Below are 13,462 nucleotides of genomic sequence, written 5' to 3' on the forward strand. Positions count from 1 at the left end.
TTTAAGGTACAGTGTCTCAATTTTAGCAAATTAACATTGGCTACCGAGAGTTTCATTATGAAGTAGGCAAGAAGGGCAAATTGAGTGACAAAGAGAACACAAAGAAACAAGACTGGGAAAGTCGGTGGTGGGGATATGAGCTAGGGGATAGGAGAGCAGGTAGTTAAATTTCAAGCAACTATATTTCCTTCAAAGGGACAAAGCCTACTGTTACTCTAAAATCTGTGGATTACAGTAAAAAATACTGCAGAACACGAGTGCATCAGTTCCAAGTCAAAGTGTTCCCAAACCTGCACACTGTCTCCACAATGCACATGCACACACTGGCCTCTTGAACTTCACAGTGAAATGAGCAGTCTTAGCTCCACAACTTCAGAACCTTCCCTTTGACCATTCACCATCTGAAAGTCAGCCTAGTTGACAAGATTGGATTCTGGTTGGATAGCAGCATTTACTCCCGTTGTGACAAGCCAAAGCAGGTAAGTTGCCCACTTTTGCTAGTGTCATTGGAAGGAGCTATAGTGTGGACTTCAGCCCAACTTGCCCACATGTCGCATCTACCATGTCCCACCTGATCCTTTCCATGTACCAGTCTAAATGTTTCTTAAACATTGCGATGGCATCTGCCTCAACTACCTCCCCCGGCAGCTTGTCCCATACACCCACCAACCTTTATGTGAAAAGGTTAACCCTCATATTCCTATTAAATTGTTCCCGTTCACCTTAAACCTATGTCCTCTGGTTCAATTCCCCTACCCTGGGCAAGAGACTGTGCATTTACCCAATCTATTCCTCTCATGACTTTGTACATTTCTATAAGATCACCCTTCATTCTGCTGCGCTTCAAGGAATAGAGGGCGGGTAGGAAGGTGTCTGAGTCTCAAGCTTGGAAGGGGGATGGTGAGGTATGGCTGATTGTGGAGAGCCTTTTGGGGGGGACTGTGGAAAGGGGAAAAGCATCTAACTTCTTCCCCAAGTTGTCTGTTCTTCTCTCCAATTGACGGATCTTCTAAGGTCTAAGAAATCCAGATGGCCAGAGGTAAATCTATCTTATCTTACAGATAGTTTTAGCCTGGACATCTGGGTTTCCTAGAAATTCAGTGAATCCTACCAAACTCTTTTAAAATATTTAAATTACCAATCCACTTCTGGGCAGAATGCATTCTGTGGTCGAGGAGTCAGCAGGCTGTGCTTAGCTGTAACATTTCTAATGTGTTCCCACACATTAAATATATCCACTTATTCCATTGATATATCAGCCAAAGGTTTCCAACCATCACTGTGGAAAGGGGTTTTGTTGAGCTTTGATATCAATTCTCCACAGAAACCGCAGGCCGCTGTCAGCACATCTGCAGAAAAGTGGAAATGCCAGAGTCACTGGCTGAGCTCCACTAGTGATTCCATGGCTGTACTCTGCCACATGATTCCAAAGACGTACAGCTTTGTAGGCTAATTGGCTTGGTATAAATGTAAATTGTGCCCAGTGTGTGTAGGATAGTGCTAGTGTGCGGGGATCACTTGCCGGCATGGACTCGGTGGGCCGAAGGGCCTGTTTTCGCACTGCATCCTAAACTAAATTAAGACCATGTGGAGTCAAGTGAGAAAGCCAGAGCCAGAGCTTGCTGATTTTTCCCAGTGTTTGTTAGAGTGTGCATGATCCAGCAGGCTATTAAGTTGAAAGCGGGAAAGTAATACGTTACATTTTAGTTCAAGTTCACATTTATTGTCACATGCACCAATTAAGGTCCAGTGATTTTTGAGTTACCATACAGCCATACAGATAAAAAAAGCAATACACAATAATTTTAACATAAACATCCACCACAGTGCAATCAACATTCCTCACTGTGATGGAAGGCAATAAAGTTCACTCATCTTCCTCCTTTGTTCACCCGTGGTGGTCAGGGTCGGGGCCTTGAACCCTCAGCATTGCCTCTGCCGACGGCCCGATGTTAAAGCCCTCTTGTCGGGATGAAGGAGGCTCCGGCATCAGGACGGAACGGAAACGCTCCGCAGCAGGGAGCTCCAGAGTTGGCCTTTTCTTACCGGAGACTACGGTTCACGGTGTTGAAGTCCACAAGCCCCTCGGTTGAAGCACTTCCACAGTGATCCTCGGCAGAGGATCGCAGGCTCCGCGATGGTAAGTCTGCGCCGCGCTTGCGGCTTGAAGCCGCAGACCGAACTCCAGGAAAGGCCGCACCAATCCAGTTGTTAGGCCACGGGAAGGGGACAGAGAAAGATCACATCTCCGTCGAGGTAATTGACTGAAAACGGTTTCCCCCTATTGCCCCTCTCACCCCCCACATAAAAACATACAGAGAAACATTAAAACATACATTTTAGACCAGGGATCGGCAACCTACGGCCCCCGACCGAATGAGGCCCGTAACCCGAAATCATCCGGCCCGCAGGCGTATTTATTTTTCTGTAGTCATCCGGCCCGCAGACTTCCTTCATCTCCGGTAGCTCCCGGGCCCGAGGCGCCCAGGCGCGGTGATGCAAGGACGCAAGGAGGCCTGTGCTGGTGGCCACAATTGCGGAGCGAGCGTCGAGGTCAAAGCCTGCACGGGCGTGTCTGGACAATTGTCAGGTTTGGGATTGTCCGGCCGGGGAGCGCCCACATCGGGGTCCGTTGGTACGCCGAGCGCCGAACTCTGGCTTTGGAAAAAATTTGATGCCTGACATCCGGGGCGGGATGAGGGCGGGATTATGTCATTGTCTTCAATTAAGATGACAACAAGGAATTCTCTTTTAGACCCTTACAAAAGTCATACAAAAAAGGCTACCAACCCGATATAGAAAACATTAAAACATACATTTTAGATCAGGGGTCGGCAACCTACGGCCCCCGACCGAATGAGGCCACAGTAGTCCACAGGCGTATTTATTTTTCACATCCGGCCCGCCGACTTCCTTCACTCCGGTAGCTCCCCCCGACAGCAGCCAGGCCTGGCGGCCACTGTGAGGGAAGGAACCAAAAAAATCCAGTCAACAACAAAATCCTTTCCCTTACAGTCATGTAAAATAAAAAAAAACCCCAAAAACACAGTTCCACAACACAACAACCCCCACAGCAGTCCACTGTGGGCCAAAGTCCAGTCAACCTCCTCACTGATGTTCCCCAATGTTCACCCATGGTCGGGGCCTCCCGAGCACCCTATAGTCGCCGCTACAGGCGACCCGATGTTCAGGCCCTCTCGCCAGAAACAATGGAACCACGACGTCGAACGGGAGAACATCCGCAGCGGCCTGGACCTCTGAATCGGCCACCTTCCACCGGAGTCCGCGATAATCTGAGCCTGGTTTCATGATTTTAATTTAAAATATTTCCAAGTATTACATTTTCTTGTCCTATTTTAGTTATCATTTTGTGTTATTGCTTTGACAAAACAAGGGAAGGAATGCCGATGTAGATTAAAACTTTCAGGAACAGCTTTGTGGTCATTGCTTGTTCTGGCTTGTTCATGCAAATGTATCTAATGAGGGTGAATGGAAAACACAATAGTAGGTGGCAAGGGCTCATTCAGGAAAATTAGCCATTTTATTCGCACCAGTTGTTAGTGCAATACTAAAGAATTAAAGTATTTGGCAACCAGGAGATCAGGTAGGTCCAAGCAGACTGAGAGATGGTGTTCAGCGAAACGATCGCCCAGTCTACGTTTGTGCTCTGTTCTGCAGTGTACTTTAACTAAACTGAAACCACCTCTCTACCCATGTATGAAGATGCAAAAGCATATATACCTAGGAAAGCCACATCATGACACTACAGTGGTGCCAGGAATACTGAAGAGATATTATATTACTTTGAAAGTGAGGATTGTTTAACAGGGTTCATTAAGAAACTTGTTTAGTTTTCTAATGATAGAAAATGGGCCCTTTGTTGAACAATATCTCAAAACCATCTCAAGACTCTGAACAGGAATCATGTCTGTGTGCAACGATGTGAAATTGTAGAACATGGAATTCCCAGGGTTAGCTCCATAACTCCCCAGTTTGTACACTTTATTTAGGAAAAGCAGGGTAGATGACATGCCCATTGGTTTCATTACCATTTGGATAGAACCAATATAAGACCCTGAACAAATCATGGTCTGAAGAAGGGTCTCAGCTCGAAACGTCACCTATACCTTCTCTCCAGAGATGTTGCCAGTTCCGCTGTCCCCCCCCCCCCCCCCCCCCCCCCCCCCCCCCTTTATCCATGGCCCTCATGATCTGTATACCTCAATAAGGCTTCCTATGCTATAAAGAAAAAAATTGCAGCCTACCCAACTCAAGCCCGCAAGCAGCGGGACAGGCAGCATCTCAGGATAGAAGCAATGGGATCCAGAGATGCTGCCTGTCCCGCTGAGTTACTCCAGCATTTTGTGTTTATCCTTTCACGATTCTGTACATTTCAAAGAGCGAGTACAGTCCCAGTCCCTTCAAATGCTCATCATATGTTAACCCAATCATTCCTGGGATCATTCTCGTACAAGACATTAGTTTCGGCCTGTGAACTGGCTAAGGGAACAGTGGTGACAGGCACATACATATCAATTTTGGAGTAAGATAGGGAATGCAGACTAATGAAAATAGTCAGTGTTTGATCATTTTCCAAGAACATATACATGTGAATATTAAGAGAACATGCAAATCTAGGTCATTCCATCTTTACTTAATATTCAAATGTATACTTTCAAAAAGGCAATCAAACTGCATGCTAATCTCTCCATGACCCCATGCTAATCTCTGCACAATAGTAAAGCAAAACGAGTTGTGAGGGGACAGAAGATCATGTTGGAGAATAGCTAACAATAATATGCCAATTAAATGTGCCAGGTAGTTATTATTCACTAGTCAACAATGAGCATCTACGAGTAAAATTGCTACATGTCTTTTATTTCTAATCTGCAACCACTTTTGTCAGAGTTCCCAGTTGAGAGCTTGATGGTCAAGAATTCCATCTGTCAGCAGATCCTTAAAATGACCTCACTGTACTAGGAAGGATATAAAATGGTGGAGACATTACCACAAATGATAGCATTACGGGTGCTGACTTCTAATATGCTTTGGGAAATGATGGGAAATTATAATTAACAAGTAAATGAACAAAATAACTGGGTAGGGCAAATTATGTAGCAATCTTTCTAAATTGAAGAACAGGGCTTCAATTTGATGAGGTGCTGGTCATGTTACAGTGCCAGCTGGAAGAATGCTATACAAACATAAATTTGAATTCCACAAATGTATTTATTGCTTTTAATACCTCTGGAACTCGCTGCCACAGAGGGTAGTCGAGGCCAGTTCATTGGCTATATTTAAGAGGGAGTTAGATGTGGCCCTTGTGGCTAAGGGGATCAGAGGGTATGGAGAGAAGGCAGGTACGGGATACTGAGTTGGATGATCAGCCATGATCATATTGAATGGCGGTGCAGGCTCGAAGGGCCGAATGGCCTACTCCTGCACCTAATTTCTATGTTTCTATGTGGTGGCTCCAATATAGCAATTTAGATTTGAAAAGCTTTCTAATTTCTATTTATGATGACAATAGATATTTGATGCAAATTGACCCTTCTCATCATGAAGAGTCCACAGAAACAGTTGGAAAACTTGCACTGAGGTTCCAATGAGAAGGCTAATTCTTCCGTGGTTGACTTGTGTAAAGCCTTATGTGGTTGTTTCAACAGCAGATTATAGCAAGCACATTTTGCTGCCTGCAATAGCACCTTAAAATGTCATTGTGCAGCATTCTCAAAACCATATTGCTCTTGGAATCAGGTATTATTGAGTCAGCCTTGTTCAAGGAAGGCCCTTCCTTTATGCACTGCTTCAATGCAGATGCAATGACTGGCGGAGTAGACTTGATGGGCCGAAATAGAGAATTTTACTCCTATTCCTTATGTTCTTATATCCTTATAACACCAAGAAAATAGGGGAGGGGGACACAAGACACTGCAGATGCTGTAATCCTGAGCAAAAAAAAAAAAAAAAAACTGTTGGGGGAACTCAGCAGGTCAAGCAGCATCTGTGGAGGGAAAAGGACAAATGACATTTCAGGTTGGGACCCCTCAGTTCTCAACCTGAAACATCGTCAGTCCATCTTCCTCCAAAGAAGCTGGGAGAAGTTGAGGTCGCAGCAATCTCAATCAGCGGAGAACCACTGCACAGGTAACATATCTGTTTTTCTTTGGATAACTATATTTTTTAATAACAACATGATTTGAAACCACCTTTAAAAATTATTGCAGATTATTTAAATAAATATTTACAGATATAATACAGGTACTCTTACTTTGTATATATATATGATAGAACAATACTTACTCATCTTTCTGGGATTGTTCTGGGGGTCCATGTGGTTCTCCACAAAGAGTGCTGTTCACTGATTTGCCACCGTCTATTACTGGTGGCAGAGTTATGGAATGCACACCGTGTTCTTTTTTGGAAGATGAAGTCCTTTCATCTTTGGTAAAAGGTGACTTGTTGCTCTTTACTAAATTACCATTTACAGTTGTTTTAGGATATTGAACGGAAGCATAAGGGTCTTCGAGACATTCCTCCATGTGCAATTCTTCACTGCTACCAGAAGTACTTGCACCACTTTCTGAATTATACAGCTCATCTGCCAGTCTCTGCACATCCTCTCTTGATTTCAGAGCCTCGGCTGCATCCTTATTCTGATTCTGGCAATTTTTTGATTCTGTAAAAACAAAACAATTGATTATTATGAAATGATAATGTCTGAACACTTCCTGTAATATTTTACTGTCACATTTAAACTTTCCTCACGCCCAAGTCCTCTAGAGATTTTGCTTTGCACTTCAAAAGTGAGAAGGTTATATACCCACTTGACATATGTAATTAACAAGCAACTGAGTCTGCTCACACACACAGAGTAAGTTTCTTAAAAAATGAGAGTAGAACACAAAGTGTGTAGGAAGGAACTACAAATGCTGGTTTACATTGAAGATTGACACAAAATGCTGGAGTAACAGCATCTCTGAAGAAAAGTAGTAGGTGGCATTTCAGATCTGAAGAAGGTTTCTGAAGGATCCCAAATGTCACCTACTGCTTTTCTCCAAAGGTGCTGCCTGACCCGCTGAGTTATACCAGCATCCAGTGTGTACTTCCCATCAGGGAAATCATTAATTATATCGGGTGAAAAACTGAGATATTGTGAAACATCTCCTCTTAGAACCTGTTCATAAATGAATGAATGTTTATTGGCCAAGTATTCACATACGAGGAATTTGCCTTGGTGCTCCGCCCGCAAGTGGCAACATGACATCCAGTGACAGTTAGGAATGACACATAAAACATTAAACATTGATAGTAATAGCAATTAAAGTAAACATAAAACATTAAACATAAATAGTAATAATTCAACACAGAACATTAATTATGTCTAGTTCTATTTCCTGGCTGTGGCTTAATTAGTACCCAACATCAAAAGGTGACTGAATGCTGAACATTTACTACTTGTTTAGAGTTTCTATCAGGGAACCTTATCAAATGCTTCTGTGCATTTGTACTTCAGATACAGGTGTAGTTTGTTCAGATTGACTCAACAATTTGGATGTAGTCTATGTTCTAAGTAAGAAAGGTAAAAAAAAATCACACATATATTTAAAATTGACAAATTAACTGGATCTGGATGTAGTACGCTGAAAAGCTCCAGGTAGAGCATCACTCAGCACTGGACAATTTTTACATTTAACAAGCCAATTAACCTACAAACCTGTACGTCTTTGGAGTGGGGGGGGGGGAACTGAAGATCTTGGAGAAAACCCACGCAGATAACGTACAAACTCCATACAGACAGCACCCGTAGTCGGGATCGAACCCGGGTCTCTGGCTCCGCATTTTGCTGTAAGGCAGCAACGATACCGCTGCACCACCATGACTGCCATTATACTGATGTACTGTAAATTGGGTCCGCATTAAGGGCACTGCAAATAATTTTGCAGGAATGCAGTGTGAAAAGTCAGATAGGATTTCTGTTCAGATGGTGTACAGCAACCCATGATGGAAGCAAACAGATGAAGATCTGTATGCAGACAATCAAAGTTAAGACCAAAGTCTGTCAACGTCAAATGGCTAGCAGCCTGGTACTGACCTTTTGACTAATATCTTTCATTGGCCGAGATTTCAGACGGCAATGCACATTAAGTGTCATTGACTTGAAGCTGGCGTTGAGGATGGGAGAAACAAAGAACTGCAGATGCTGGTTAATACACAAAAAGACACAAAGTGCTGGAGTAACTCAGCAGGTCAGGCAACATCTCTGGATAACATAGATAGGTGAAATTTTGGATCAAGTGCCAGATGCTACCTAACCTGCTGAGTTACTCTAGCAGTTTGTGACCTTTTGGGGAGGATGGGAGTGGGGTTAAGAGTAAAAATTACCAAGGGAATTTAAATACTATATTTTAGTAAGTCAGTTTGTTACTGAGGAATTAATGTACTACACTGATTTGTTATCCAGACTAAAGGTTGTCTCCAATGGGACACAAAGTGCTGGAGTAACTCAGCCGATCACACGGCAACTCTGGATAGGTGACATTTTGGGTTGGGACTCTTCTTCAGACTGACCTATCTCCAATACATTGTACTTTCATTTTAAGGTACAAAATCAATTCAGCTGTAAGGATTCCATGATGCCAGACTGGCCCTTCAACTTCCACTTGGAAAGTCACGATCAAGAGCAATGTTCAGCTCATGTACGATTAGTGAGAAGAACCGTTTGTACCTCAAGAGTCAAAGTAAATACATAGGAGAATGTGCAAGGTATTTTGACATTCCAGACTATTTTGCAATGGGAGAGACAAGAATAGAAAGGAGTTGAAAAATGTTAGAAGGAGTGGGAAAAGGAGACAAAGAGAAAGGAGGGGGGAACAAAGTGTGATGGGATATGAGAGGACAAGAACGAAAATGGTAATGGAGAAGCAGAATGGAGGTTAATTGGGAAGAGATTGGGGTTGAGAGGAGCAAATGTAGAACATGGAGCTTAGGAAGAGAGAAACAGGTCATGGAATTGTCCTAGCAGGTCTGCTGCTGCTGATTGCGATTTGTTTTGTCAAAGATCATTTAAATGGATGCAAATAGGATGAAAAAGGAAGGCATAACAAGAGAGTGCAACACAGTGTTCGTCTCGAGGTGAAGATCATTGTGAACACAAGACCAAGAGTGACTTACATTATGGTTTACTGCAAGACAACTGCAATAGAACATCTTAAGTGGGCAATGTAGGCAAGAAGTCCGAAAATCAATATTGACTGTCTCAAATATGACCATGTTGCCATTAAGGAAAAAACAATGTCTTTCAGTTCTTAGTTTTCAGAAACAGCTTAAAAATGATATTACTTTCTCAATTAACAAAATGTAGAGAATAGGTTAATACAGGATGTATGTATCTAAGGTAGACGTGTATATTTCGAAGTTAGGTGATTTTCTCACAAATTTTCCTGCAGCGCCACCTCCTGTAAAACAAATGTATTTGCTCACGTCCAAGGCGGATGCATGAAGTGTTCTGTCGGTTTATGTTAAATACATCATTTTAATTGTCTTAAGAATGTATCACTGATGAAAGGGTACAGTATAAGATAGCGGACAAGGCTTGAAAATGAAATCTGTTACTAATATCTGGTGGCAATAAGATAAATTGATCCACAGATTCTTTAGAGTTTGACTGCAAAAGTGAATTTTGACTGTTTCAGATTGTGTCCTTATCCGAAGTTACAAGTGCCAACATCCATAAGATAATTTTATTTATTCTGTCTAGTTGCCTGCTTGCTTCATTTTCCTTTAGTTGAGATATCTTAATCATGCTGGTATTTAATAATATGACCTTTTGCTGAAATGCCTACAAAATTGATATTACTCATTGTGAGCTTTTATTTGTAATAATTTGCAAACAATTTAATAACACCTAATTTAGACCACTTGCAACCTATGCATTTTTTTTAACCCAATTGTCTCTCTATGAAGGATTTACTCTTGGGATTCTCTGATTTCTACATGCTCACTTTTGATGATGAAATAACTCTCCATCATCAAAATATCTGTTGATCTACAGCTGTCCCTGTTGCCTGATACCCAAACTGAGATGCGGCAGTTTTCTCCAAATAAATAATAATACCAAAGCCATTGGCTTCATTCTCCATCACAAACTTCAATCACTCTTGATTAACTCCAAATCTGAGTGAACTAGGTTGCTGACAGAATTTAGAAACCGTGAAATGCAGATGCTGGTTTACACAAAAGGACACAAAGTGCTTGAGTATCTCATGGGCCAAGCAGCATCTCTGGAGAACATGGATAGGTGATGTTTTGGGTTGGAAGAAGGGTTCGACTGGAAACATCACCTATCCATGTTCTCCAGAGATGCTGCCTCTGACCCACTGAATTTCTCTCTGAATGTACTCTTTCCACCTACATAACAATGCATACCTCTGTCTTGTCTCAGTCCACCTGGCGATGATCCACTCATCCATGCTTTTGGTTCTCTCATACTACTCTCTCATTCCTCACACTTCATGAGCTCCATTCAACATACCACTGCCTATCTGCATTTTATCCAGGCCAAGTTCCACGCATGCTGATCTGGATTGGATTTTGATCAACCAATGTCTCCATTTCAAAATTCTTATCCGTGGACTTCAGTGCAATATATCCTGGACAATTGGGAGGCACAATTCCTCTGACTCACTCTAAAGATGTTTCCAAATCCACTGAATAGATTATTTTCCAATTTCCATTGCTCTCCAAACTTGTGGTTAAATAGTGCTTACACTTATAGTTACTCAATGCTGTAAAATATCTCCAAAGTGGCTTGACCAGTGATCTTATTAATTTTTTGAATTAATGTAAAATTGCCATGTATTTGGCAACTAAAAAAGAACTAATAGCTTCCAGCATTTCACATCTGGACTATCCATTACAGCTTTTAATAAAAGCATGCAAATGCTGAATTAAATTCTGCACAAAGATACTCCTACTTCTCAACAACAGGTTATTTAAGTTCCATACAAAGTTAAACAGATGACTTTCAGCTCATGGTAATGCAAATGGGAAATGCCAAATCATGTCTTTGTAACAGAAGTTCTGCCACAGTCTGAAGAAAGGTCTCGACCTGAAACGTCACCTATTCCTTTTGTCCAGAGATGCTGCCTGTACTACAGTACTACAGCATTTGGTCTATCTGCTGCCAATAAAAGCTGTAATAACTCAAATTCTGCATTATAATTTGCATTAACTTAATAAACTGTCTTCTGATATTTTGCATAAACCACATTGTACCTACATGAACAGAGAAGAGAATACTGAGCAAAGAAAGTATTACCTAAATAAAATACTTTGCTTCTTTGTCGGGTCATGGCAAAACTACCAGAGTCGTGTGCTGGATCCATGGGCAATTTCTGAAACTGCTCAGGTGTCTGTTTAGGCGTAGCAGGATTGTTACGAATATTATCTTTATCTGGCAGTTGATTCTTAACGTCCTTTTGCATTGTGCCTTCTTTCATTTCTTCCTTAATGGGCCCTAACTGAGCCGCAGGTGAAGCTAATTCCAGACTGCCAACTGAACCTTTTGCTCGAATGTTCCTGTTAATTTCGATCGCTTCATTGTTATGTCTTGCAGTTTTAGAAGAGATTATGGGAGTGAGTGGCATTACTTCACAGTCTGGAAGCCCTGTCTTCCTGTCCATTGTGTCAGAAACAGTATGGAAGTTTTGCCTTCCCTTGCTTGACGTGAGTACCTTCAAGTTGTCCATCACTGAATTACACTGCATTGCTGCCACCTGCCTGTTTGGCTGAGGAGATAAAATGCTCTCCATGGGCAGGTAATAGTTTTGTTGTGGACTCAAACATGTTCCATTTGCAGTCTCTGATGTTGGCTGGCCCATAAAGTGAGTGGCAGTGTGATATAATCCCTTTGACAGGTATTTGCCAACATTTGTGCTTGTTTGATTTGATGAATTTCTTTCCTGGTAAAAAAAACATCAAATATTACTTAGCAATCAATGCAGTTTTATTTCATTTAACCGCTGGAACTATTCCATAAATAAATCATATATGAAATTCTTTGCAATTAAATATATGGTCCATGATATTGGCATTCATTCACACAAAAAAGTATATTTTGCATTTTGAAATATTTTTCCACCACAATAAACAAATCTCTCAGTGCAATTCTAACAGTCTATAATTATGTTTGTACAGAAAATGTGTTCGTTTTCAGTCAAACATGTTAAAATTCAGTTTGGCAAATTCCTTCCAATTAAATATGTAGACAGTACACTTCTCCATTTATTTGTGCAATGAGGGTTACATTCAGTGCTTCATTCCCGAAAGTGAGATTTATATAAAATGCAATGTGCAGCAGAAATTACCATATATTTTTATCGCATGCTGCTTCAATGTTAATAATTACATTTTGCTATATAATAGATCTCAATTTTTTGAGTCATTTAATATCTTAATGCAAATAAGTTGATTAAAGCCGGAGTTTGTGGGAAAGAATTCTTAACTAAGTAAAAAACGTCTGAATAATTAACTGTTTGATGAACCTAAGTCTCCACCTTTTTGACGCTGAAGCAGTAACATTCATTTACACAAGGTTTTTTTTGTTATCATTAAACAAATGAAAATATACTTTCAAACATTCAGAACATTGATTCAGGAATCAAGTGAGAATCATGTTTTCAAAAAGACCATTAAAAAATCTATTCATATGCATCACATTAAATCATAGAAATAAAAACTTACAGTGCTAAGTTGTTCCACTGTACTATTTTCAGAACATTAATTGAAACAGTTTGTATAATGACTGGAAATGGGAAAATTAGCTGCACTTCACATAACACAATATATTATGCAAATAAAATATTCTTATATTAAATCTAATTATGAAATTATCTGTAACCCCATCAAGTGGTATGATTAGACACAACAGTGCGTGGTGAAATATAGAAAAATACACCATTAGGTGACACCTGACTCGGCTGATGCATTTTAACCCAATTTTTCCATTTTTGTTTATATCATTACTTACATCTTAAACCAATGCTGAAACTCCCAATGCATTACTCTGTTAGAGGATATTATGGTTTGTGCGGGCTGGCACAATAGCAGCATTAACAGTGTTATTTTACATTCAATATATCCACAGATGTCCCGAGAGATGTTGCAGATTCAATATGACAGGGTTCTCTCCATTCTTTTAGTTTAGTTTAGTTTAGAGAAACAGCACGGAAACAGGCCCTTCGGCCCACTGGGTCCATGGCTACCAGCGATCCCCGCACACTAACACTATCCTACACACACTTTACCAACATACCTGTACGTCTTTGGAGTGTGGGAGAAAACAGAAGATCTCGGAAGCCGAAGTGTCGGAGAAAACCCACGCGTTCAGGGGAAGAATATACAAACTCTGTACAGACAGCACCCGCAGTCCAGATTGAATCTGGGTGTTGTGTACTGTGCT

The 13,462-nt window shown here is 41.1% G+C and overlaps 1 protein-coding gene across 4 annotated transcripts in view; it reads right to left on the bottom strand.

Annotated features, from left to right (window-relative positions):
* kiz (kizuna centrosomal protein) overlaps positions 1-13,462 on the bottom strand; it is a 122,118-nt gene that overhangs the window by 60,631 nt on the left and 48,025 nt on the right. For all 4 annotated transcript variants that reach the window (XM_055638983.1, XM_055638982.1, XM_055638981.1 and 1 more), the window contains exons 5-6: positions 11,321-11,963; positions 6,304-6,679 (exon numbers count right to left, since the gene is read on the bottom strand). In XM_055638983.1, coding sequence (XP_055494958.1) covers positions 6,304-6,679; positions 11,321-11,963 — 1,019 coding nt within the window. The remainder of the gene's footprint in view (positions 1-6,303; positions 6,680-11,320; positions 11,964-13,462) is intronic.

The sequence above is a fragment of the Leucoraja erinacea genome, chromosome 8 (genome assembly GCF_028641065.1).
Source record: "Leucoraja erinacea ecotype New England chromosome 8, Leri_hhj_1, whole genome shotgun sequence".
Taxonomy (NCBI): Eukaryota; Metazoa; Chordata; class Chondrichthyes; order Rajiformes; family Rajidae; genus Leucoraja; species Leucoraja erinaceus.